The sequence below is a fragment of the Canis lupus genome, chromosome 28 (assembly GCF_003254725.2).
Source record: "Canis lupus dingo isolate Sandy chromosome 28, ASM325472v2, whole genome shotgun sequence".
Classification (NCBI taxonomy): domain Eukaryota; kingdom Metazoa; phylum Chordata; class Mammalia; order Carnivora; family Canidae; genus Canis; species Canis lupus.
This window is the reverse complement of record NC_064270.1, coordinates 5,937,393-5,965,154: the sequence shown is the minus strand read 5'-3', so window position 1 is coordinate 5,965,154 and position 27,762 is coordinate 5,937,393. Positions and strand designations below refer to the sequence as shown.

Here is a 27,762-nt window from a genome sequence, read left to right as displayed (position 1 = left end):
CTGGAGAGGGAAGTGCTTCCTGCTGATGAGAAGCACAGGCCACCCCACCACTTCCTTAGCTGTTTTCCCCTATAGTTTGACCGTATCCTTAAGAACCTAAACATCACAGAGTCAGAAAGGTCTGGAGAACCAATGGTTTTGCTTTTCTGAAGGCTGCAGATTAAATGAAATTTTGAGGAGCTCCTTTTACAAAACCAGGAAAGTGCGGAAACTGTCACTGACAGCTCTTCATCTTGATGTAGGTGAATGTAAAAATCCAGGACAGGAAATTGTGAACTCTTTCATATAGATGAGGGAGACGGACTGAGGTTCTATACTGATCATACATAGCTAGGCTGTATAGTGAGAAGACTTGTCTTTGGAGTCTTTTTCCATTCAGCTTAGGATGGGACTGGAGGGTGGAAATAATTTCTAGGTCTTGCCCTTCCCAGTTGAGGACTTGAGGTGATGCCACCACCAGTTCTGAGGGCTGGAGTAAAAGTCACGGTCTCTCAAGATTTCCATGGTCTAAATCTATTTTGGTTTAAATTTTGTTACTTCTGAATCAGAGTATCTGGTCGTGGGGCACAGGAATCTGCATTTTATTTAAAAAAAAAAATCCCTGGGTTTTTTTTTTTTTTTTCTCAAAGATTTTATTTGTTCATGAGAGACGCGGCGGGGGGGGGGGGGGGGGGCGGGGGGCAGAGACACAGGCAGAGGGAGAAGCAGGCTTCATGCAGGGAGCCTGATGTGGGACTCGCTGGATCCCCGGTCTCCAGGATCAGGCTCTGGGTTGAAGGTGGCGCTAAACCGCTGAACCACCCGGGCTGCCACTCCCTGGGTCTTCTGAAGCTCAGCTAGCTGTAGATTGCTGCCCAGACATCCTACCTAACTTTCCTACTTCCCATTCATTATCCCTGGCCCAAGTGGCAGCTTGCCCACTGTCACAACACTCTCCTAGCTTTACTTTCTATTTTGGATTCTGTTGAATCTGCATAGTTTTGGCAAATAAGTCACTTGGTCTAGAATCCATAATATATAGAAGAATCCATCACCAATTCTACTGGGACGAAGGTAGAGAGTGAAGTAAAATGGCTTAGTATCAGTGGTCAGGATTCTCTGGTTTTGGCTGAAAATGGTTTGGTTTTCTCCAAGTAACCATTTGTGTTTGTTCTATGACGACACATGAAGTTTACTGAAAAGTTTTACAATTCTGGGAACTGAAAGGTATACTTTTAAGTTCTATTTGTATTTCAATTTGCTTTCTGAAGTAAAATGGTGCTGCACGTACTATCATGAAATGTGGCACATCACCCTGCTAGTGTTCAGTGATTGCCCTCAACAGATCTACTTGATGTAGAGTTGCTAGTCCTCATTCTCATCATGTACTAAAATAAAAAAGATACTTCTACAGTATATATTTCAAATGTGATAACTTTAGAAAATGGTAACATTGATCTTCATTGATGTACTGCTTTTAAAATTTTTTATTGTAAAAGTAACATGGTTTCACAATAGATTTTGAAAATATAGAAAGGCACCAAGAGCAAAATCATTCAAATAACCACCATCCAAAGAGAACTACCATAATTATTTTAGTATATATCCTTCTAGTCTTTTTGTCTATGTACGTATTTTTTTCCAAGACTGTAATCATGCTACACATATTTAGAAAATAATTTTGTCCATGTAAAATTTTAATTTTCATTAAAAAATTCCATGACTGGGATCCCTGGGTGGCGCAGCGGTTTAGCGCCTGCCTTTGGCCCAGGGCGCGATCCTGGAGACCCGGGATCGAATCCCACGTCGAGCTCCCTGCATGGAGCCTGCTTCTCCCTCTGCCTATGTCTCTGCCTCTCTCTCTTGCTCTCTCTCTGTGTGACTATCATGAATAAATAAATAAAATCTTTAAAAAAAAATTCCATGACTTATTTCTATCCTATTTAAAAGGATGAATATAATGCTTTTATGGAAAATCATCCTAAGTGATCAATAAATCTTTTGTCCTATGTTTTAGTTTATTCCTTTTGTTTTGTTTTTGGGATTTTAAATTAATCTTGATCCAATGATCAGGGCTGATTCTTAGAAGTGGAACTGCTAGTTCAAACAGCATATACATTTTTAAAGCCTTTTCAATAAATGTCACCCTGGGCTTCAAGAAAGTTATTCTATCTTTACATTTCCAAAAGAACTATGAATATACTTCTTTAGTGGCCTCAGGAATCATGAATACTATCATTTCTTCCCTCCTAATATGGCAATTTAGTAAGCATAAAATAGTATTTTATTTATTCTAAAGAAATTAACCATTTTTGTATGCTGATGAGCCAGTTTTGTTTCCCTCTTTCGTGACTCTTAGCATGTCTTTTGTTCATTTTTCTAAGGAAAGGTGAATTTTGTCTTACAGATTTGTATGAATTCTTTATTTCTGTCCTATATTGCAAATATTTCCTTAGTTGTGGTATTTTTGCCATGTACTTTTCAACATTAACAGTCAACTTGGTTTGTCTTTCTTTCCTTTTACACATACAATGAGAAAGGCCATCCCCATGTAGAGATTATTCAGTCTTATATTTCTTCCTATCAATTTGAATATTTACCACTTTAAGCCACGAAAATCTCCTATAATGTGAGGTATGGATTGAATCTTCATCACCACCACCAAAAGTTGCAGTAGAATTTATTGAAAACAAAACCTACTACCCTACCCCCAACATCTATATTCCAACTTCACTGATTACCCCTGCCACCACCCACCAACTCCTGTTTCTGGTCCAGCCTCACTGGCCTCCTTGCAACCCTCAAGCAACTAGACAGACCGCTCCTCTGGATCTTTCCACTGTATTCCCTTCGCCCAAGGCATCTATCCCAGATATACACATGTCTACTTCTCTCACTTCCTTTTGATCTAGAATCACCACCTCAAATAAGTCTTCCCTTAGCTATCTTACCTAAAATATTCTATTTATCTACTTTTTCTTCTCACACTACAAATTTTGCTCATTTATTTTTCATTTGTTAACCATCATTACAGCATAAGTTCTATGAGGAAGAAGAATTTTGCTTATTTTTACTTCTGTCTCCCCAGGGCCTAAAAAAGTGACCAGTGCACAGTTAAGTGCTCAATCGGTATTTGCTAAGTGAATCTTTTCTTTCCTCCACTGACTTGAAATACTCTTTATAGATTCATATGTACTAGAGAGTCTGTTCCTGTGCTGTTCTTTTTATTTCTGTGTCTATGCTTTAAGTCAGTCCCTATTTTAACTACTTCAGCTTTAAGATACATTTTAGCATGTGGCAGTGTGCGTGTCAGCAACCCCCACCCCCCAACCTCCCTGCTTGATTACTGACAAATGAGACTGATCAGAAATTCTGGTTTAAAAAAAAAAAACACTGGTTTATACTTCCTGGTGAACTTTAGAATGACTGATTCTGTTCAGTTCAGTAAGAATCTGCTAAAAGTGTGCTTGAAACCTATATCAAACTCCATAATCTAATTATGGGGAGAAGTGACATCTTTATAATATTTTACATACTATTTAAATTTCTTGTGTGTGAAGTGGTATTTTGGTTATTTATGAGGAAGTCTTTGATCTTAGGAAATATATGTTGAAATAATTAGTGGTCAACTGTCATGATACTTGCAATTTACTTTCAAACGGTTTCACAAAGAAACAACAGACAGAATTATAAAGAGATTAATAAGATGAGGAGAAGGGAAGAGAAGGAACAAAGGGGGAGAAAATGTAGCAGAATGTTAATTGGTAAAATTCTAAGTAAAAGTAAAGGATATTCCTTTGTACTATTTCAATTTACTTGTTTTTTGGAAAATTTTCACAAGAAGTTGGTAGGGAAAATTGGGACTTAATAATGAATTTTATCAAATGCCTTTTCAGTATCTACTAATGGTTTTGAAATATCTGTGTGTGTGTGTGTGTGTATAGAATGTTTCTACTATATATATTATTTCCGTCCCCCCAATATTAAGCCATTCTTGTATTTCTGATAAAAATATTATTTGGTCTTGGTTTATTCTTTTAGTATATGATTTTGGTATATTATTCATCATCTTTGTATAAAAAATGAGTTTGAAACTTGTTTTCTAGTTGGGGGTTCTCTATCAGTTTTTGGTATCATGATTATGTTACTTTTGTAAAATAAGCTTGGAAGAATTCCACCTTTTTCAATAATTTAAAACAATTTAGAATGGGAAAATCTATTGCTTGAAAATTTGAGACAGCATTACCATAAAATAATTTATGTATCCTCTGAGAAAAATAATTTTTTGAGAAAATATTTCTTTAATATTTTCTTTCATGACTTAGTCATTTAAATTTTCTTTCTTCATGGATAAATTTAGTCCACTGGTAGTTTCCTAGAAAGTTTTTCATTTCATGGAGTCTAAAAACATTTTAAATTTAAAAATTAAAAAATAGTATAAAGCTACGTACATAATATTTTCTTGAAATAAAAAAGTGGTAGCTTTTTCCTTGAAAATTTCTAGCTGAATTTTGGCTAAAGGTACATCCTTATTAATTTTAAGTTCAACTCTGAAAAAACTATAATCCATTATGAAGTGTTGAAGAAAGAAAAGGGAATTTGTGAGGATTTTTAAAAACCTGGTCTTACTCCAGTTCTCTAATACTTTAGATCAGAGTTTATGAACATCTTTATTTCTAAGGAAACAGACATCAGTGCCAAGAGTGAAAGCAAAAAACCATGTATGTATGAGTTATAGTTAAAGGCAGAAGCATCACTACAATTTATCATCCCAATTAAAATGTAGTCCACTACTGTTTCTGTATTCAAAGAGCGACCCAAGTAAAGGACAGGGCGGGGTCTAGTAAGCAGACTCAGGGTGCCACTGGGTTGTTGCTGTCATTGAGCTTACTCTAATCTGGTATTTTATCTTTCACTTGTGGGTGACTGATTTAAAACACACACACACACACACACAAATTTATACAAAGAAGTGTTAAGTAGGGAGCAGATATCCAAAATGGAGCAGATTTCTCAAGGGCTGAAACTAGTAATTATTAAAAATTTCTGACTCATAAATGGCCTTAACATTTATAATTCAGTGAAATGAAATAGGTAAATGCAAGAGAGCTCAAATAATGGGAAACTTTGGGGACATAAATTGAAAAATGAAGTTTTGTAGTTCAAGTATTAGTTCTGCAAAGTTACATGACTTAAACTTGAGTTTGGAATGAAAGCAGTCACCATCTTGGCAGGCATCATGAGGGTAGTAATATGTACAGTCGTGAGTGCCTCTTACCTGATACAAAGGGCCATCCTGAGAGCAGACTTGCGAAGCTGAGCAGTTCAGACACCGAAACTGCGGAGGAGATGAACTCATCAGATAAGAGGCATCCACAACTGGATACATATTTAAAACTGATTAAACTATCTTAACGTCAAACATGAGTCAACATAATTTTAAGTAAACACTCTCCAAACTATGGTTGTTGATTTGTTGTTGTTGTTGTTGTTTTTCAAAGATTTTATTAACTTGTGACTGGTAAAATGTAGCCTGAAACAACTTTAGTATCTAAATATCAGTTTTGTTAATATTCTGTAAATATTAATCAAAATGGTGGCTAACCTTTCCATCTCCTCTTCAGATAATAATTCTTGGGAAAACTCTCATCTCTTCAATCCAGGAGAGGGGTACCCTCTTTCTTCCACCCTTTACTGTGATTAATCTCGCTGAACTCTCCCTTTTACTATCCATGAAAGTGATACTGTTTACGGACCTCAGAGTTCTGAAAGGGTTAAGCAGCTTGCTCCAAGCTGTAATGGGTCCATTTTCTGTTTTAGATTAAGTTTTTTATATTGCTCAGGTTAAATTTTCAGTTTCCACATCTATTTTAATAGCATGATAATGTGAACTCCTTGAGTCTGTATCTTATTCATATGTATAACCTTAATAACTAAGGCCCAGAAATGGCACATAGCAGCTTCTCAAAAATGTTTCATGAGTAAATCAATGAATGAACAAATTTAAAAATATTGAGTAGATTCAGTTGTAAACCCACTAATTTTTGGCAGTTTAACTGTTCAGATTAAAGAAAATTATTCCCAAATTTTGATTTTTCAATGCTGGGCTAAATACTTATTAAATATGAACATTATTTTAATTGTAATATGATTATAAACAATGAAATATATACTTTAAAATTATGTATATATGAATTCAACATTGTAGGTTTCTTCAAAATGGCAAAAAATACATAGAAATACATAGGTGTAAATTAACCAGGATAAATCTAACATCCAAGAGCAAGTAGTTTTTTAAAAGGTATACTCTGAAAGAACATTAAAGGAAGCAATGATTAAAACAAATATAGCCTTTTTCAGTAAAATTTTAGAAAATTTCCATTTCCCCAAAAGACTAGCAATTTTTTCCAGAAGTGAGTCTTTGCCTTTCTGTACAGGGCTCATCACATGCTATAGGACATGCCCAGCACTGCTACCTTTAGCAACCTTCCCTTTTCTCTCTGAAGAGTCCCATGCTCTGGTCTAGCAGACTATGCAAGTCCTAAACAATGCCAAGTCCCAAAAAGCATTTAAGAGTGAAGAGTTAAGGTGAAAGAAGCTATTTCACTAAGTGATTATTATTTTTTCCTATTAATCTCTTTGGTATCAGTCAAGAAGGATGTTTGCTTTGCCCAAAATTACTTAATAATGCAGATTAAAGCAAAGTAAGACAAATGTGATACAGTAATTTCAGGTATGTCCCAGCAGGGGTTTGTTAGAAGGGGTATCTGGGAAAGAGGGGTGGGCTGTACTGAGAGTTAGTACTCAACCTACCCCGAAAAAAGATGAACAGAAAGAGCATGAGCTCATGATGAAAGCTTGGGCCAAATGGAAAAATATTAACAGTAAGCTCCCAGAAATAAGAGGAAGTTAGAGAATTATAATAACAAGATATAATATATATAAGTTATTCATAAACTTACTAACATTTACTATGTCAGGTATTCTGCTAGGTTCTTTATTATATAATATTTCATTCTTATTAAAAATTTCAAGACAAGTATTATTACTCAAATTTTAAGGATAAAGTAAAAACTAGGAAGCAGAGGGGCACCTGGATGGCTCAATCAGTTAAGCATCTGTCTTGTGCTCATGTCACCATCCTAGAGTCCTGGGATCAGGCCCTGCTTCAGGTTCCCTGCTCAGTGGGAAGTCTGTCTTTCCCTTTCCCTCTGCCCATCCCCCTGCTTGTGCATGCTCTCTCTCAAACGAGTAAGTAAAAAATTAAACTCAAAAAACTAGGAAGCAGAACACAACTGGGGGGAAATAGCTATAACATATATAACCAAAGATTCATACCCAGAATACATAAAGAGCTCCTAGAAGTTAGTGAGAAAAAGACAAACATCACAATGGAAAAACAACAGCAAGGCAACAGACAGGAAAATAAATTTCACAGAAGAAACAAAAAATTGATAATATGCAGGGTTGGTGAGGATGTCAGAAAATGGGCACTCTCATGTTACTGGTAGAATTAGACACTGCTAAAATATTTTAAGAGGGTAATTTGTCAATGTCTATCAATATTTAAAACATGTCACTCTGCTGTAAATCCACATCTGGAATCTAGCCAATGAATATGCTTCCACATGTGCAAAAGGATGTATTTTATATTAGAATATAGCATTATTTATAATGTTAAACTTGAAAAAAATCTAAATTTCCACAAAGGAGTGTGTGAATCAAATTATGCTGCAGCTACATATCAAGTTTGTTTATTCACCATGACATACCATCAAATGAAAAAAAGGAAGTTGCACAACAGTACAAATCATTCTATTTATGCTTCAAAAATGTGATGAACACTGCATGGATATAAACAGGATCATGTATTGTGATTAGTCTAGATAACTAAACACCTTCCACACTGAGATCTAATTCTGTAATTCTACACCCTCAACTAACAGATATGGAAGCCACAGGGTAAGCCAGTGGTCATGGATCACATTTCCTAAAATCCTATTACTCAAAAGATGGTCCAAAGATTAGATGCACTGGCATTCCCTGGGAGTATGTTAGAAATGCAGAGTCTTAGGCCCCACCCCCATACCTACTGAGTCAGAATCTGTATTTTACCAAGATCCCCAGGTGATTTCTACTGACATTAAAGTTTGAGAAGCACTGGTTTTAAGGTACATTTTCTCCCATTAATAAGCAAAGGATACAACATCTTTCTAGTATAACATCTTCAGGTGGCAATATTGTTACAAACTGAAAAATCTCTGAGAGTTAGCTAAGTTTAACCAGAGGTTTGGTTCCTAAAGATAAAAACCTTTCAAAAAATGCATCACAGTGAAGACAAGAATCCAGAAATTGCAAGGACTACAGAAAACAGGCTGAGCCTGAAGTGGAACTGCCCCAGGATAAAGAAAAGTAGCACAGATGCTGTGTGGCACAGGGAGATGCTGCTGCTCTTGAGAAACAGGCAAAACTGACTTCTCCAAGATCCCTCCTAGGAGTCTAAACATTGGACAAGGTAAGGTGATCAGAATATAGAGTGGCCTCGCCTGAGGCAGAAGACCAGGGTACAGAGGCAGCATCCAGAGTGAAGAGGCAAGAGAGCCACAGGGTTTACTCAGAGACGTAGGAGAGTGCAGAACATACAAAGAGGACACTCCTGCACACTGAAGAGATGAAAAAAACTGCAAAGATTCCAATTCCAGACAGATCAATCTAAAAATTTATTCCAATGCCAATCACAATCCCATTCTCAAGTTCATCTGAAAAAATAAACAGGTAAAACTAGCCAACACAATTTTAAAAAGAATAATGACCTTAGCCTTAACAAATATTAATTTAGGGACACCTGGGTGGCTCAGCGGTTGAGCATCTGCCTTTGGTTCAGGGCGTGATCCCAGATTCCAGGGATCGAGTCCCACATCGGGCTTCCTGCATGGAGCCTGCTTCTCCCTCTGCCTGTGTCTCTGCCTCTCTCTCTCTCTCTCTCTATCATAAATAAAAATTTTTTAAAAAGGATATATATTAATATATTTTTTAAGATTTTATTTATTCATGAGAGACAGAGAGAGAGAGGCAGAGACACAGGCAGAGGGAGAAGCAGGCTCCATGCACCGGGAGCCCGACGTGGGATTCAATCCCGGGTTTCCAGGATCGCGCCCTGGGCCAAAGGCAGGCGCTAAACCGCTGCGCCACCCAGGGATCCCCTATTAATATATATCCTAAAGCAATCTAGAAGGCCTATCTGCCTTGTAAATTAGTTGAAATTTATTCAAACTTATTCCAAATAAAATGGACAACTATGAGGGGCTTTAAATTGTGAGTGGTAAGTGACTGAATTTTTATAAAAACTATACATAATGAATAACATGATGTGGAGATAAGATCTGCTGAGAAGATCAAAACGATGTCCAGGAACATGCATGTACATATCTGTGTGTGTACACATGTGTATAGATACATATGCATAAATAATGGTGACAAAACACTGAGATAAAGTATGGCTTATTGAATAATATTTTTGGCAAAAAAAATCTTAGAATAAGTTAGACTCTTAGTCTTGTTGTAGGCATGTGTATGTAAGTAAACAAATCAATCATAGGTAAATCAAAATGTTTAATGTAAAAAACGTACTAGAAGCAAGTAAAAGAACCACAAGGTGGTCATGAGTTTAGGAAATCAGCTGACCCCAGCCCAAGGCACAGCCAGGTAGCAATAGCAGTAAGGCAGAGTAATGTGAGCTTTTCAGACATCCTGGCATCCTGCCGGCAGTGGAGAGTAGAGGTGGGGAGGGATGGAATTGCAACAAGTACACTATTAGGGGCTTGATCAAGAAATGACTGTTGCTAATTTGTCCATTCACTCTAGGTATCAGAATTCACCAATTACTATTATAATAATTCATAATTAGTTGGAACATGAGCAAAAATTTTAAATTTAACCAAAAACAAATGGGAAATGGAGATTTAAATAAATGACATGATCTTTAAGATATATCTTGCATAGTTTTGATCTTATAAAAGAAATTTTTCATTTGGTTTACTCTGTGAACAAATATTTATTGCGTATTTGTACTAGGTACTGCCCTAGGTACTAGAGACTCAGGAGTAAACAAATAATAATCCCTGTCCTCAGACTACATTTTAATTGGGGGACAAACAATAAACATAAATAAGTGGCATTGTATGCCAGGTGATATGAAAAAAATACCACAGAAAACAATCAAACATGAAAACAGATTGGGAGAATGCCATATTGGGAGTGGGGGTTGTGTTGTTAAGAAAAGCTGGAGGCGGGATCCCTGGGTGGCGCAGCGGTTTGGCGCCTGCCTTTGGCCCAGGGCACGATCCTGGAGACCCGGGATCGAATCCCACGTCGGGCTCCCAGTGCATGGAGCCTGCTTCTCCCTCTGCCTGTGTTTCTGCCTCTCTCTCTCTCTCTCTCTGTGTGTGTGTGTGACTATCATAAATAAAAAATAAAAAAAGAAAAAAAAAGCTGGAGGCCTCACTGAGAAGGTGACATAGAAGCAAAATTCTTTGAGGGAAGAGGGTGAAGAAAAGGATTCTGGTGGTGACTTAGGGAGGCAGGGGAAAGCCCAGTGTGTTAGAGGAAACAGAAGTGAGTGGGGCCAGAATGTGGTGAGCCAAAGAAGAGTAAAGAGTAAGATCACAGAAGTGTCTGGGAAAAATTATGGGGGTCTGTATCTATAGGTTCCTGGAAGGACCATGGTTCTTATCTACATGATAGGAGATGTCACTGGGGAGTTCAAAGCAGAGAAGTAACATGTTCTAACTTGTCTCAGGAGGATTGCTTTGGCTGCTGTTCTGGGCAAGGACAACAGGGGAGCCCCAGGTAGAGGCAAGAGTGGAAGCATGGAGCCTAGGTAGGAGATTTTTATAGAAGTTCTGGAGAATGGTGACAGTAGTTGGGCCCAGAGTGGTAGAAGTGGAAATGGTAAGAGATAACTGGATTCTGATCATGGTATTCTGATACGAGAGGTCATAGAATATGCTAAGAATAGATGAAAGAAAAAGAAACTAATCTGGACTGATTAGGGATTTTGGCCTTGGAAACTGGAAAACTGCAACTCTAAATCTTGGGACTACTGAGATTGTAAAGACTGAAGCTGGAAATGGTTTTGGAGGAGAACAAATAGAAAAACAGGTTTGTCATGCTGAAAAAATTAAATGGACTAATATATTACTTACCATTGTACTAAATATAAAATGTGATCATTTTTCTATTGATTTAGTTTTTACCTAATGAAAAATCGTAAGGTACTGAACCATTCTCCCAACCAACTTTTATTAAAATATGCCTTAAACAGGGATCCCTGGGTGGCGCAGTGGTTTAGCGCCTGCCTTTGGCCCAGGGCGCGATCCTGGAGACCCGGGATCGAATCCCACGTCGGGCTCCCAGTGCATGGAGCCTGCTTCTCCCTCTGCCTATGTCTCTGCCTCTCTCTCTCTCTCTCTCTCTCTCTCTCTGTGACTATCATAAATAAAAAAAAAAAAATTAAAAAAATATGCCTTAAACAACAGGAATTTAAACTATCAGATGTGTAACCAGAAACAGAATGAAGTAAAGACTGACTTAACGGATAGTCAACAACAGTTTCTACAAATTAGCTCTTTCATGCTTTGACTTTAAAATAACTGGCAGTGTGGGTGACCTCTAAGAAGGGATTGTGTGAAGGACAAGCGAGTGCTAGCAGAGGTCTTGCAATAGATGACTTTTTACATCTCTTCAACAAACAAACTAGGTTTCTTACAGCAATCTTAGTCCTAGCACTTGAAAATCATTAACACATATTAAAATGCCAATGACTTATCAAAGAAAGCTAAAAGAATATCATTATGATATTATATGTAATATCACAGTATCAAGGTCCCAAGTGGGCTGAACAAGGGAGAACGGACTACCTCTGTACTCTGATCTGCACCTGGTACCTGAAACATTTTGGTTGAAGGATTCAGTGTGGGTAATGTAGAACCATTTCAAAAAACTATAAATAATGTCCTAAAAAGGCAGATAGTAGTTTACCAAATACAAAGATAATTAGATTTGTTTTTTAAAAAATGAGGCTTAGAGAGATCTAATATGTTCTTCCAGGGCACATGACTAGCAGGTAACTGGTACTACAACATAATTTTTTCTTCCTGGTCATGAGAATTCAGCCTCATAAGGAAGGCTTTACGCAAGTGGGACTCAGGAAAAAAAAAAATCTGACTTTAGAAGTTAGGTGCTTCATTTGTTGTTCTATCAAGACATTTCTGAAAAACATAGCTAATTTTCCTGTCCATTGAATACAACACAATAAAAATGTTTTGAGGTTTTATAACCATTCCACAGATGTTCACATTCCATAGAAATATGTTTTTGAAGCACCGTAACATGGCAACTGTCATTATATTCAGATTCTGTATTACCTGTCTTTGAGATTACATTTCTTAATTTTGTCTTTATAGTTAATTTATATTTTCATAAGAAAATGTAGTAAGACCTAGCTTATTAGAGAGATTAAAATACACATAGTTTAGAAGTATGACATATTGTACCATAAACACCATAGAATCTTAATGTCCGACAGGACCTTGGAAGTCACCTAGTACAACCTTCTAGTCAATCTCAATGTGTATTCATGTAATCAGATTATAAAGAGAATTTCTGGTAGCATTACTACTACATTCCTCACTCAGCTTTATAAACCCTAGTCCCTCAGATTTCCTTACTATCAATGTTGTACATAACTCTGAAAAGATATGCTTGAACCTTCTCATTAACCCTAAGCAGACATATGGTACAAAATACCATATGGGTTTTTTGGATTTTCTCAGGTTTTCTCCTTTTACATCATTTCTCCCATATTATCTAGGGCCTAAGCCACAATCTAATTCTGATGTCAGAAAACCACTGCAAACTCACTTACCCTTTGGTCCAATTTTACACTTTCATATAAAGGAGGTACCTGAAAAAAAATTTACCTACATTCTACCCTATCTGGCCCCTCTGCCATAATCAAAAAGTAGTATCAACCATTAAACGTACTAATCAGGGCAAAACTTAAGTCTCCTCACTTGATTCCATGTAGTTAGAAGTTCCCGTATTTTATAGGGGTTTAAAAAAAATATAAGTGCCATCTTCTCTGTCTTGAGGTTAGTAGAGTTCTGAACATATTTAGATGGGTTTTTAACTCACCTTAAATATAACAAAACCACATTTAACACAGATCTTGGTCTTGTACTTGGGACCAATTATCATGGAACAGCTGGGATAAACAGTAAAAGGAATCAGTTTCTTCTCTTTCCCAAGCTAGTTTTGTTTGTTTCTAAGTAATACTATTAAATATGAGTAACAAAATGGCATATAACTATACACGTAGATAAATATAAAAGCAAATTACGTTTTCGCCTCTTAGTCGCCATCTTGTCATGTAGATGAATTCCATAGTGTGATCCTTCCCCATAATTTCACCATTGCACAGCACATCCAACTTTAAAAAGAATAGTTACAGATCCATTAACATAATTTTTAATTTATTAGCTTCTTATACTTTCCCCCCAAATTTCAAAAAAGATTCAAATAGGTATAACAAAATAGAAGTATTAACCATTATTCAAAAAGAACACTGAATATTTTTATTTAAAGCACTTGATCCATCTCATAACTATTAACAATTCAGATATAAGTAACATAAAGCAGTACTGGTCTTGTCCCACATACCTGTCACTCAAGTCTATACATATAATTTTAGAACGCAGTGTAAGCTTTCTCACTCCATGTCTCTGCAACCTTAAAGGTTTAGACATATTTCTGTGATTGCCTCTTACAGAATGAGAAGGAACTGTGAGATCTCACAGCACCTTTGGCTTATGGATTCACTTCTCAGAATGCTTTCACCTTCTCAAGATTAGAGGACTTGCTTTCCTCTTGTTATTTTGTATTCAAAGAAGATAAACGAATGAATGTGAATAGAAAATTTATGGGGACTTCAAGGCATTTGAGAATTTCTGGTAACTGCCTGCAGCTAAGTTGATAGAACAATTAGGACCATGCCACAAGCCTGTATCTTCTAGGGCTTTCTGGCCTGTTTTGCTCAGTTGGTAATTTACATAATACTTACAAGACCCTCTTCTCACCTTTCATCAAACTTCAAAAAAGGCTGTGCTTTCCAAAGCTCACTTTTGCTTTAAAGTTGCAGGAACCAAACAACCCTCCAAAATACTTAATTAAGAAGGCCCCAGGAACTGTGGTGATTTATCAATTCAATAAAACATAGTTAAATGTTTATCATAGGTCCCTATAAATAAAACATTTCAATTCTCTAGCTATTAAAGGCAAACTATGATAGAGTTTAAAGTGTGAGAAGGGGAAGAAGAATGGGTTTTAAATAATTCTGTGTCTGGTTAGACAGACTAGAGAGTTTTGAACTTTAAGTCTAAAATGAGTAGTGTTCCAATTGCATTAGACGAATTTTTAGCTAAATTAAACTGATGCTTTTTGATGACTTATCTTGACTTCCATGGACCTCAAAATGTTTTTTTAGACATTTTTAAAAGGACAAAGTAGATAATTTTATTTTTTTATCTTGCATGCAAAATAAATTCATAAGCAAAGAGATTTAGGATGCAACACCTAATTAGGTATAGTGCTTCTGTTGTCATTTTAAAAAACTATCTTGCCCAATTAGCAATGCTGTTGCAAAAGCTTCAGCTGTTAGATATTTCATTAAAATATCACCTTATGCGTTAGACAGCAAAATAAGGGGAGGACCAGTGAATTTTCCTAAAAATCATAGGAAAAGTCCTATCCCTGTTGTTTTCTATGGAGAGATATAATATGTGCCAGTAGTGAGACTGTATAAAGAAAAGATCCTCGAAGCTCTAACAAGTTCCTTGGAAACTAGAAAATAACTCAATGGGTCACACTTAAAAGTAAGGAAATAAAACTGCATGTGGTAATTTTTAAGAAGAGAATTAAGTACAAAAACCAAATCATAAAAACAATTTCATTTTCTATTTTCACGGTTACCTAAGTTGTTATCTTTTATTTTACCAAGTCCATATGGTTTTGATTAACTTCTATAATTTTTTCCCTAAGGTAAAAGTTGATGTCTCTGGAAATGTTCTGATATTTGTAGGAACAAACCACAGTAAGAATTTTTAATTCATAGGTTAATTAATTGTCTGAGAGAAGTTTTTAAATAAATTTAGGATCAGAGGCTTCCTCAAAATACAGACTTAAGATTTGTCAATGCCTGTGTTCAAATCCTATTTTATTTCTCCTATGATAAACTGCTCATATTAAGATTAGTGTACATAATGAAGAACTAATGTTGCCTTTGATATCTTGGTTTATACAGGAAATTAGTCTCGGTTTTTTCGTTTCTTCAGAAGCTACTATCAAAACCCAAAGGGGAAGAAGAGAAATTAATAGAAGTTGTTAAGACTGCCATTTGAGCAGGTGAGAAATAGTAGCCAAATCTCCTCTTTACGTTATATCTATACTCCTAGGATCACTAAACATTGAACACCTTACAAGCTGTGCTGTGATCAACATGAGGGCAATTTACCTCTCCTGTAAGGAAACTGGTAAATTGCATTTATGCGGATGCCATTATGTTGGTTTTACCTACTGCTAAACAGTATCATTTTTGCATAGCACAGAATTAAAGGAACATTATTTACAAAATCCTTTTACATAAAAAGACAATGTTTTACATTCTGAAAAAGAAGTCTATAAGGACCTAGTAAAAATGGATCTCAAAGGTCTTGCTAAAAAACAAAAACAAAAACAAAAACAAAAATGCTAAAAGCATGTTGGCAGTAAAAAAAAAATAAAAAAATCCAGTTAGCTGTGGTATTTATTTTGGGAACACATAACTTATTTAAGTATCTCTTCTAATTGTAAACCACTAAATGCTTTTAGTATCGTGTTTTAGTCAGATGTTAAATTAAAAATTATAGATTATATACAGAGAATACTATATTCTCAGAATTAAATGTTTAACATGAAAATAACCTAAGTTTCCACAAAAATTTAATGTATTCTCAGTTAATATTTACTTCTTTTGTTAGAATTTTACTTCAGATCAGAATTATCAAAATGATCAAGATGAGATTATTAACTTACCTCATAAGAACTTGGAAGTTTTAGTTTTAAACTTAAAAATTTTTTAATAGTTCCCACAGTTACACGTGTAGAACATCGAATGAATTTCTTCATTAAACCCTAAAGGAAATACAGATTACTAATTAAAACATTCTACCTTATTTTAGTGAAACCAGAGGTGTTACTTCCACTATCATTTTAAATATTTTCAAAATATATTCTAAAAACATTTCAAATTATAGTTCTTTAGTACTAGTGAGTAAAAACTGTTCCCAATTCTTGGATACTTACATGATGTTCTTGAAGAATGTATTATCATGTATACTAGGAAAATCCTAGGAAATCGATAATCTGCATACCTTTAGACAATTTGGTTAACAACACATTATGAGTTTAATAAAAAATTAAGGTCACAAAAAGCATATAAAATATATAATATTACTTCTAAAAGTATTAGGAATATTTTTAAAAAAGTCTCAGAACTTGAAAATATCTTTTAAAAGAGCAGTGATTTCAAATGGGGCTCTAAGGACCCCCAGGGTTCAACAGAGGCCAGTTAGGCTACAAGATCCCCTACAAATAATAGTCAGGTGTAATGGACTCTGGTTGGGGAGAAACATGCCCCAGTCAGGGTCTGATGTGCTGTGGCAGTATTTTACTGGAAGAACAATGTTCTGTGTGCCTTGATTTTTCTCATTTTATTAGCAGTACTAATTAAGCATGAATATCACTAAAATATAAAAACCAATCCAAATGAATGCTCAAACTGAAAATTAGTCAGAATGAGGTTTGTAGACATGATAAACATGAACTAATTTCTGAAACAAAATTACATTTCCAAACCTTAAAAGTTATCAATAGTAAAACAAAAACCAGCAATTCAATCTTTTGAAGATATAAAGTATTACTTCTACTTCTAATGTACATGATATTAGGTCAGCAAGCAGAATTGTTCTTAAATTAACCAAGTCAAAAGTAGAGCCATTTGTAGGGAACCTGGGTGGCTTAGTCAGTTAGTGTTGGACTCTTGATTTTGGATCAGGTCATGATCTCAGGGTTATAAAATCAAGCTCCACCTTGGGCTCCATGCTGGGTGCAGAGTCTGCTTAAGAGTCTCCCTCTCCAGCCCTCCCCACAAACACACGCATTCTCTCTCTCTCTCTAAAAAAAAAAAAAAAAAAAAAAAAAAATAGAGCTATCCAGGTAGTATCTATTAGTAAATGTATTCCTGGGAAAATATATTTCCTAGCAAAGACCAGCAGAAACACATTTACAAATGATAGTTGGTCACTATTCAGATGATAAAGTATCCATTGAAAGAAGTCAGAAGTTACATCTAAAGCCAAACATACTCTAGCCATTTCAAATGGGAAGCCTGATATTCTAGACAGCATGGAAACAAAGGGATAAATACGAACATAGATCTTCCCTGTTGTCTATTTTCATCATTTCAACTACCCCAAGGTTTCTTGTCTATTTTCTTGTTCCAAACAGTTTATAGAGAATTCTTAGCACATTTTCTATATTTAAGTTAGAGTATAATATGGAGTACTGGAAGACCCTCTAAATGTATCCCCCTCTGCAAAGAAATCTCAGGTGTTACAAGAATCTATAGAAATGACCATGGCATCACTACCCATAACTTTCCAGAAATTGTTAATAAGGATAGAAGTGTCAGTAGAGTTAAGGGAAGATTTTAAAACTAGGCAAAAGTCTGTTTCTGGAATTTATGATTTAATAAAGTTTGACATTAATCTCTAATGAAATTCTGGCCTGAATTACTTGATTTGTAAGTACTCAGAAAAATGACAATATAATAATTATGCATTTTCTTTCTATAGAAACAGTTTACAATTATACCAAAGAAACCTTGCTATTTCCTAGCTAGGTATATCCTGAAATTGCTATACAGATCTCTGAAAAGTAATCAACACGTTTTAAGAGAGACAATGACAATTAAGAGTGCTCAGCAGAGATGACAAGGATGGTGGGGAGAAACTTAGATGACCAGAAGAGCAGCGCTTCTTTCCTGCCATTTCATTTCATAACACACACACAGAATATAGAAACATTTGTACTATACACAGGGTGTTAAGGGGAAACTGCTGCCTGGGACAATGGCTACACAGCCCAGGCCCTGCCAGCTGCTCTGGTGGGATCAACATTTCAGGCTACCCCATATATCTGAAGAAATATTATATGGAATAAAGACTTATTTTTTTTTTTTTTTTTTAAGACTTATTTTGTGTTACCAGAAGGTTACCTTTCCTTTTCATGGCACAATGCCCTCGCTTTCTAACCTCTCCTGGCCTCAAACTCAGGCCAGGAGAGGAAGAGTTCAAAAAAGGCTCCTTTCTGGAGGCATTTTCACGCTTTATTCCTTTTTTAATTTTTTTTGAAAAAAGATTTTATTTACTCATGAGAGAGAGAGAGGCAGAGACACAGGCAGAGGGCTCCATGCAGGGAGCCCGATGTGAGACCTGATCCCAGGACTCCGGGATCACACCCTGAGCCAAAGGCAGACGCTCAACCGCTGAGGCACCCAGGCATTTATCCCTTTCTTTTAGAAGAGTTAAGAGACTATATCTGAAATCAGCTAGCGGTCAATATCGTTGGTTACACAGTCTTCTATTTGTAGGATATAATTCAACTAACTTTAGTTCTTATGATAATGGTTGAGGTTTTTGTTTATTTTTTTTTTAAAGATTTTATTTATTTGAGAGAGAGAGGGAGAGAGAGAATAAGCATACAGTATGCGGCCTTTGTGTCTGGCTTTTCACTTGGCATGTTTTCAAGGTTTATTCATGTTGTAGCATGTATTAGTATTTGATTCTAGTTTATAGTTTATATAACCCCTTATCAGATAGATCATTTGCAAATACCTTCTCTTATTCAGTAGGTTGCCTTTTTGTTTGCTGGTAGCTTCCTTTGCTGTGCCAAAGCTTTTAATTTTGGTGTAGCCCCAATAATTTATTTTTGCATTTTATTTCCCTTGTTCAAGGAGACATATCCATAAATATGTTGCAAGGGGGGTATCCAAGAGATTACTGCCTATTTTTTCTTTTAAAGGAATTTTATGGTTTCAGATCTACATTTAAGTCTTTAAACCATTTTGAGTTTATTTTTGTGTATGATGTAATAAATTAGTCCAGTTTCTTTCTTTTGCATGTAGCTGTACAGTTTTCTCAGCACCACTTATTGAAAAGACTGTCTTATCCTGATTGTATATTCTTGCCTCTTTGTTATGGGTTAATTGATCATATAATTAAGGGTTTATTTCTGGACTTCCCACTCTATTCCACTGATTTACATGTCCATTTTTGTGCCAGTATCTTACTGTTTTGATTACTATAGCTTTGTAGTAGATCCTGAAATCAGGGATTGTGGTGCTTCCAGCTTTGTTATTCTCAAAACTGCTTTGAATATTCAAATCTCTTGTGGTTTCATACAAAATTTAGGATTATTTGTTCCAGTTTTATGAAAAATGTTATTTGTATTTTGATAGGAATTGCATTGAATCTGCAGACTGCTTTGAGAAGTATGGACATTTTAGCAATATTAATTCCCCCAATCCATGAGCATATCTTTACATTTGTGTCATCTTCAATTTCTTCCAAAATTTCTTCTCGTTTTCAGAGTACAGGTCTTCCCCCTCTTTACACATACTAGAAGATGTATTATTTTTGGTGTAGTTATAAATGAAATTGTATGCCTAATTTCTCTTTCTACTACTTTGTTATTAGTGTAACAGATTTCCTTAATTTTATATCCTGCAACTTTACTGACTTCATGTATCAGTTGTTTTTTGGTAGTCGTTAGGGTATTCAAAATGTGGTATCATATCATCTGCAAATAATGAGATTAACTACTTTTTACCAAGTTAGATGATTTTTCTTTTTGTTTGAGAATTTCTTTTTATCTGCTCAGCTAAGACTTCCAGTACTATGTTGAATAAAAGCACCAAGAATGGACATTTTTGTCTTGGTCCTGTTCTCAAAGGAAAAGCTGTTTTTCACCACTGAGTATGTTAGCTGTGGGTCTTTCATATATGGCCCTTTTTATTTTGAAGTATGTTCCCTCTAAACCTACTTTGTTTAGAGTTTTTATCATGAACAGATGTTGTATTTTATCAAATGTTTTTTCTAAATCTGTTGAGAAAATTGCATGGTTTTTGTCGTTCCTCTTGTTAATGTGACGTAACATACTGATTTGCCAATACTGACTCACCCTTTCATCCCTGGAATAAATTCCACTTGATTGGGGTAAATGATTCTTTTACCTTGTATATAATTCTTGTATCTTTGAATTGAGCTTGCTAATATTTTATTGAGGAATTTTGCATCTTTGTTCATCAGGGTTGTTTGCCTATAGTTTCTTTTTTTTTTTTTTTGTAGTGTCTTTCTGGTTTCAGTAATGCTGGCCTTGTAGAATAAATTTTGAAGATTTCCTTCTGCTTCTGTCTTTTCTAATAGTTGAGAAGAATAGGTATTAACTCTTCTTTAAATGTTTCATAGAATTCACCTCTGAAGCAATGAGATCCTAGACTTTTGTTTGTTGAGAGTTTTTGATTACTGATTCAATTTTGTTACTAGAAACCAGTCTGTTCAAATTTTCTATTTTTTCCTGATTCAGTTTTGGAAGATTGTATGCTTCTAGAAATGTATTAATTTCTTCTAGTCTATCCCAATTTCTCTTCTTTCATTTCTGGTATTATTTGAGTCTTTTTTTTTCTTTTTGAATTTAGCTAAAGGTTTATCAATTTTGCTGATCTTAAAAAAAAAAAGAACTGGTTCTTCTTTTTTTTTTTTTTTAAAGATTTTATTTATTCATGAGAGACACACACACACACACACACACACACACAGAGAGAGAGAGAGAGAGAGAGAGAGAGAGAGAGAGAGAGAAGGGGGCAGGCAGAGACACAGGCAGAGGGAGAAGCAGGCTCCATGCAAGGAGCCCGATGTGGGACTTGATCCTGGGACTCCAGGATCACGCACTGGGCCAAAGGCAGGAGCCAAACCCTGAGCCACCTGGGGATCCCCAAGAACTGGTTCTTTGAAAATATTTTAATTATTAATTTTAGAGACTGCATGTGTGTGAGTGGGGAGAAAGGCGGAGGGGGAAAGGTGGAGGAAAAGGGAGAGAGAATATGAACCAGGCTGCACAGGGTACAGAGCCTGATGAGGGCCTCAACCACTTGATCCCAAGACCATGACCTAAGCTGAAGCCAACAGTTGGACACTTAACTAACTGAGCCACCCAAGTGCCCACTAGCTCTTGGTTTCATTGATGTTTTTTCTTTCTTTTTTTTTTAGTTACCATTTACTTCTACTCTAATCTTTATCATTTTCTTCCTTTTGCTAACTTTAGACTTTTTTTCCTAGTTCCTTTAAGTATAGGTTAGAGATTTTTTTCTTATTTCTTAAGATAATCCTGTATTGCCATAGATTTTTCTCATTTAATTTTGAGAGTGTGTGTGTGCGGGACAGCTGAGTGGCTCAGTGGTTGAGCGTCTGCCTTTGGCTCAGGACATGATCCCTGGATCCAGGATTGAGTTCCACATCAGGCTCCTTTCAGGGAGCCCGCTTCTCCCTCTGCCTATGTCTCTGCTTCTCTCTCTGTGTCTCTCATAAATAAAATCTTAAAAAAAAAAAAAAAAAAAAAAAGAATGTGTGTGCAAGCAGGGGGGGGGGTGGAGACCAGAGGGAGAGGAAGAAATAATCTCAAGCAGATTCTATGGCCAGTGCTGAGCCTGACACAGGGCACAGTCTCACAACCTGGAGATCATGAACTGAGCTGAAATCAAGAGTCAGATGCTTAACCAACTGAGCCACCCAGGTGCCACTGAACTTCCCTCCTAGAACAGCTTTTGCTACATTCCAAAGACTTTGGATGGTTGTATTTCCATTTTTATCTGTCTTCATGTATTTTTTGATTTCCTTTGATTTCTTCACTGACCCATTGGTTGTTTGGTAATATGTTGTTTAGCCTCCATGTGTTTATGTTGTTTTTTTCAGTATTTTTCTTGTAACTGATCTCTAGTTTCATACCATTATGATTGGTATAGACGCTTTTTATGATTGGTCTTCTTAAATTTATTGAGACTTGTTTTGTGGCCTAATATGTAGTCTATCCTAAACAATGTTCTATGTACACTTGAACAGAATGTGTATTGTTTTGGGATGAGATATTCTATATATATTTGTTAAGTCCAGACTTTCCAGACTTAAATCTGTTAAGCTCTCTATATATCTGGCCTAATGTGTCATTCAGAGCCATTGTTTCCTTGTTGATTTTTTTTCAAGATTTTATTTATTTATTCATGAGAGAGAGAGAGAGAGAGAGAGAGAGAGAGATAGGCAGAGACACAGGTAGAGGGAGAAGCAGGCTCCATGGTGGGGGCCTGACGCGGGACTCAATCTCGTGTCTCCAAGATCACGCCCCGGGCTGAAGGTGGCACTAAACCGCTGAGCCACCTGGGCTGCCCTCGTTGATTTTCTGTCTGGATGATCTGTCAATGTTAAGAGCAGTGTTAAAGTGTTCAACTATTATTGTATTATTGTTAATTTCTCCCTTTATGTCTGTTAATATTTACTTTATGTATTTAGGTTCTCTGATTTTGGATGCACATATATTTACAATCAATTGTTAAATACTTTTGTTGGCTAGATCCCTTTATCATTATGTAGTGCCCTTCTTTGTCTCTTGCTACAGTCTTTGTTTTAAAGTCTATTTTGTCTGATATAAGTATTACTACCCTGTGCTATTTTTTTCCTTGCTTCCATTTGCATGGAAAATCTTTCTACCCCTTTACTTTCAGTCTATATGTGTCTTTAGGACTAGAGTGAGTCTCTTGTAGGTATCATGTAGATGGCCTTTTTAACTTATTTTTTATTCTTTTATTTATTTTTTATTTTTTACCCATTGGTTACCCTAAATCTTTTGATTGAAGCATTTATTCCACTTACATTTAAAGCAATCATTGATAGGTATGTATCTATGTATTGCCATTTTGTTAATTGTTTTCTGGTTGTTTTAGTTCTTCTCTGTTCCTTTCTTCCTCTTCCTTATGGTTTGATGGCTCTCTTTAGTGTTAAGCTTGGATTCTTTTCTTATTTTTTTGTATATTATAGGTTTTTGATTTGTGCTTACCACTGGACTCATATATAGCATCCTATGTCTATAACAGCAGTCTGTATTAATTTCATGATCTCTTAAATTTAAATTTAAACACATTCTAGAAGAATTAAATTTTTACTCCCTCCTCAATGTTTTATGTATTTTATATCTTTTTATTTTGGGTATCCCCATGACTAATATTTGGGGATATAACTGATTTTACTACTTTGTGTTTTAACCTCCATACTGGCTTTATAAGTGTTCTAATATCTTTACTACATGTTTATTTTTACCTGTGAAATTTTTTTCCTTTCATAATTTTATTTCTACTTACAGTCTCTTCTTTTCACTTAGAGTTTCCATTAGTATTTCTTTCTTTTTTTTTTTTATGATAGTCACACACACAGAGAGAGAGAGAGAGGCAGAGACACAGGCAGAGGGAGAAGCAGGCTCCATGCACCGGGAGCCCGATGTGGGATTCGATCCCGGGTCTCCAGGATCGCGCCCTGGGCCAAAGGCAGGCGCCAAACCGCTGCGCCACCCAGGGATCCCCCATTAGTATTTCTTATAAGGCTAGTATAGTGATGAACTCTTTTAGCTTTTTTATCTGGAAATCTCTTATATATCTCTCACTTTTGAACAGTAAGTTATCCTTGTTTGTAAGTTATACGTTTTTTCCTTTCAGCACTTCTGGCCTGCAATATTTCTGCTGAAAAATCACCTGATATTCTTTTTTTTTTTTTTTTTTAAGATTTTATTTATTCATGAGAGACACAGAGAAAGAGGCAGAGACATAGGCAGAGGAAGAAGCAGGCTCCTTGCAGGGAGCCCGATGCGGGACTTGATCCCTGGACCCAGGACCGCACCCTAAGCCAAAGGCAGACACTCAACTGCTAAGCCACCCAGGCGTCCCATCAGCTGATATTCTTAAAGGGATTTCCCTTATATGTAACTCTGTTTCTTCACTGCTTTTAAGATTCTCTCTTCGTCATTACTTTTTGGTATTTTATTATCATGAACTTCCTTGGGTTCACCTCATGAGGAACTCTCTGTGATTCCTGGACCTGGATGTCTATTTCCTTCCAGACTAGGAAAGTTTTCAGCTATTATTTCTGTAAATAAGTTTTCTGTGCCCTTCTCTCTTTTGCTTCTGGAATCTCTATAATGTGAATGTTTTTATGCTTGATGATGTTTTAAATTCACTTCACCTTAATTTTTATTTATTACTATTTTTTTTGTGGTTCAGCTTCATTGCTTTCCATTACCCCGTCTTCCAGTATGCTAATCCCTTCTTGATCCACTAATCTGTTGATTCTCTCTAGTATATTCTTCATTTCAGTTATTATACACTTCAGTTCTGACTAGTTCTTTTTTTATCTATCTCTTTGTTGAAAAGTTCTCAGTGAGTTCTTTGACTCTTATGTCTGGTGTGTATCTTTTTTAAAAAATATTTTTATTTATTTGAGAGAGAGAGAGAGAGCATGAGCAGGGGGGTGGGCACAGGGAGAGGGAGAAGCAGATTCCTCATTGAGTAGGAAGCCCAACATTGGACCCTGAGATCATGACGTGAGCCAAAGGCAGATGCTTAACCAACTGAACCACCCAGGCACCCTAAGTATGGTGAATATCTTTATGACCATTACTTTGAACTCTTTATTAGGCATATTGCTTACTTCCATTTCATTTAGCTCTTCTGTAATTTTGTCTTTTTCTTTCATTTGGGACATATTCCTGTCTCATTTTGTCTCTCTCTTTCTATATACTAAGTAAGTCAGCTATATCTCCTCGTTTTGAAATAACTGGCCTTATGTAGAAGAGGTCCTATAGTGAAATACCTCTGGTCACCAGAACAAGGTGCTCCAGGTGTGTCCCCTGTGTGGGCTGCCTGTACCTTCCTATTGTGGTTGAGCTGTGATTGCTGTGGACATGCTGGTGAGTGAACCTGGCCTTCAGCCAGGTTGGCCACAATGACCTGCTTCACCTGCTGTGGGCACACTGGGCAGGGTTTGTTCCCCATGCTGTTAAGAGGTCTGGCTGAAGCTGCCATGGCTTGCTTGTGGGCAGGGGCTGGCACACAGCCTAGCATTCTTGCTTAGCTGCTAGGAAGGTGTGGATGCAATGATGGGCTGGGCTTGCCTCCTTCCTGAGAGGCTTGGATGCACCTGCCATGGGCTCATTGATGAGTGGGGCTGGTACTCAGTCTAGCTGTCTGTAATTAACCTCTGCAACAGCTGCAGACACATTGAAGGGCAGGGCTTGCCCTGTGTAGCTAGCTAAAAGGCCTGGATGCAGGAACTAAGGGTGTGCTGGTGTGTGGGATTAAATGTTCTCCTCCCTAGGACAGGAGTCACTTTGGAATGGTGTCAGGTGTGGCTAGGACTGCCTATTGGGCATGGCAGAGCAGGAGCTACTTAGGAGGGATATCTGCAGAACTGAATGTGTTCAGTGGGGTAAATATGCAGGGGAATCCAGGAGTGTGGGTTATGTGGTGTTAGCAAGGTAGATGGAGAGTGTCAGAACTGGTTCCTGCAAGCATCCAGCTACCTAGGCTGGGGGAGGGCAAGAAAAATAGCATCTGCAAACAGTTTTGTTTCTGGAGAAATCTGCAGATCCCTGCCCCACTGGTACAGGTTCTAAGATTAGTTGATATTATCCTTCACATATACCTCAAGTGCTTTTCAAATTGTTGCTGCTGTGTTTCAGGCCAAGTTAGTGTGCTGGCTCTCTGAGGGTAGGTACTTGGGTTTCCTATCACCATTCAGCTCTCCTAGAGTTAAGCAACACTGGTTTTCAAAACCAGACATAATAGGAACTCATTTTCCCAGTACGGGTCCCCAGGACTGGAAGTGACTGGTATGGGGTCTGATCTCCTTGCTCCTCTGTGCCTTTGATGTCCCTCCTGTTTGTGGTTACTATGCTTTCCAACTACATCTTCACTCCTTTTACCCTTTTTTTTTTTTTTTTTTTTTAAAGATTTTGTTTATTTACTTGAGAGAGAGCAAGTGAGAGATAGAGCATAGGCAGGAGGAACAACAGAGGGAGAAGAAGACTCTCCACTGAGCAGGGAGCCCAGTGTGGGGATGGATCACAGGACTCCAGGATTGTGACTTGAGCTGAAGGCAGACGCTTAGCTGGCTGAGCCACCCAAGCGCTCCTCTTTTCACCCTTTTTGATGTAGCTGCCTTTCTATGCCAAGCTGTGGAAGATCTGTTCTGCCAGTCTTGAGGTCATTTTTAGAGTTAGTTGCAACATATGTAGTTGCTGCTTTGGTGTGTTCTGTGGGACATGGTGAGCTCAGGATCCTGTATGGCCTTCATCTCTCTTCTGTTCTTATACTTTCATTTAAAAGTTTACATATGGTTTCTTTTAGTTCTCTGCACACATTTAAAATGGATGATTTAAAATCTGTATAGGTCCAATGTCTAGACTTCTTCAGGGACAGTTTTAATTGACTATTTTTCCTGTTTATGAGCTATACTTTAATTCTATTTTTCTCATAATTTTTTTTGTTGAAACTTGACATTTAAAATAATATAATATGGCAGCAATGGAAATCAGGTTCCCACATGCCTCTTAGGGCTTGTTACTGTGGCTGTATCTTGTTGTTTTTCTTTGTTTAGTGACTTTTCTAAACTAATTCTATGAAGCCTGCATTCTTTACAATATGTGGCCACTGAAGTTTCCACCCACTGGTTGGCAAGTGACTGAACAGAGATTTCCTTGTACATTTGGAACCAATAAATCTCCCAGTCTTTGCTAAGAGACAATGTATTTTGGGGGCACATCTCCAACACTCACTCAAACAGGTTATTGACAACTCTGCCTTAATCTCATATCCTGCTTATGCAGAGCCTCAAGGTCAGCAAGAGGTGAGAGTTTAAGGCGTACTTAGGTCTTTCCTGAGCATGTACACAGTCCTATGTATATGCTTGGAATTGGAGATTCCCAGCAATATGTTAGAGCTTTTCAAAGCCGCTACAGACTTTGATATCTACAGACATCTTTTTCACCAGCTTTTCCTTTTAAGCTTTTTGGTTGTCTACTGTTTCTACTGTTTGCCCGAAATATTATCTATACCTCAGACAGCCATGGAGTTCAAATATTTGTAATTGGTTCTGAAAAATGTTCTGCCCTTCCCAGCTGACAGAATCTTTTTCTACTGGTCAATCTCCATGTCAGGTCTAATACAGCCAGCTCATAAGTGAGGTGTTCCAAAGACTACCAGACAGGTCAAATAAAAATAATTATTTGGCCAATTAGGCTTTGAAATAGTTCCACCTGTTATGCCCTTCGGTGCCTGAAAGGCTATAGTGGGAAAGTTGGCTGTTCTTTTTCAAGGTTACTCCAGAGCTGGAGAGTGGGAGATTGGACTAAGGCAAGTTAAAATGCCACAAACCTCACCGTTCACACCATTTTCTTGATCAAATGCTCTATGGGTTTCTGCAGATCTTTTTATTTTTATTTTTATTTATTTATGATAGTCACAGAGAGAGAGAGAGAGAGGCAGAGACACAGGCAGAGGGAGAAGCAGGCCCCATGCACCGGGAGCCCGACGTG

General features: G+C 36.8%; 1 protein-coding gene across 9 annotated transcripts in view; it reads right to left on the bottom strand.

Annotated features, from left to right (window-relative positions):
• Positions 1 to 27,762, bottom strand: part of PCGF5 (polycomb group ring finger 5) — a 127,175-nt gene that overhangs the window by 6,408 nt on the left and 93,005 nt on the right. For 5 of the 9 annotated variants that reach the window (XM_035708061.2, XM_025466494.3, XM_035708060.2 and 2 more), the window contains 3 exons: positions 16,108 to 16,206; positions 13,379 to 13,468; positions 5,258 to 5,317 (listed from right to left, as the gene is read on the bottom strand). In XM_035708061.2, coding sequence (XP_035563954.1) covers positions 5,258 to 5,317; positions 13,379 to 13,468; positions 16,108 to 16,206 — 249 coding nt within the window. Of the gene's footprint in view, positions 1 to 5,257; positions 5,318 to 13,173; positions 13,244 to 13,378; positions 13,469 to 16,107; positions 16,207 to 27,762 lie in introns of all 9 variants that reach the window. The other 4 variants (XM_049103538.1, XM_049103537.1, XM_025466495.3 and 1 more) reach the window with 2 other exon arrangements.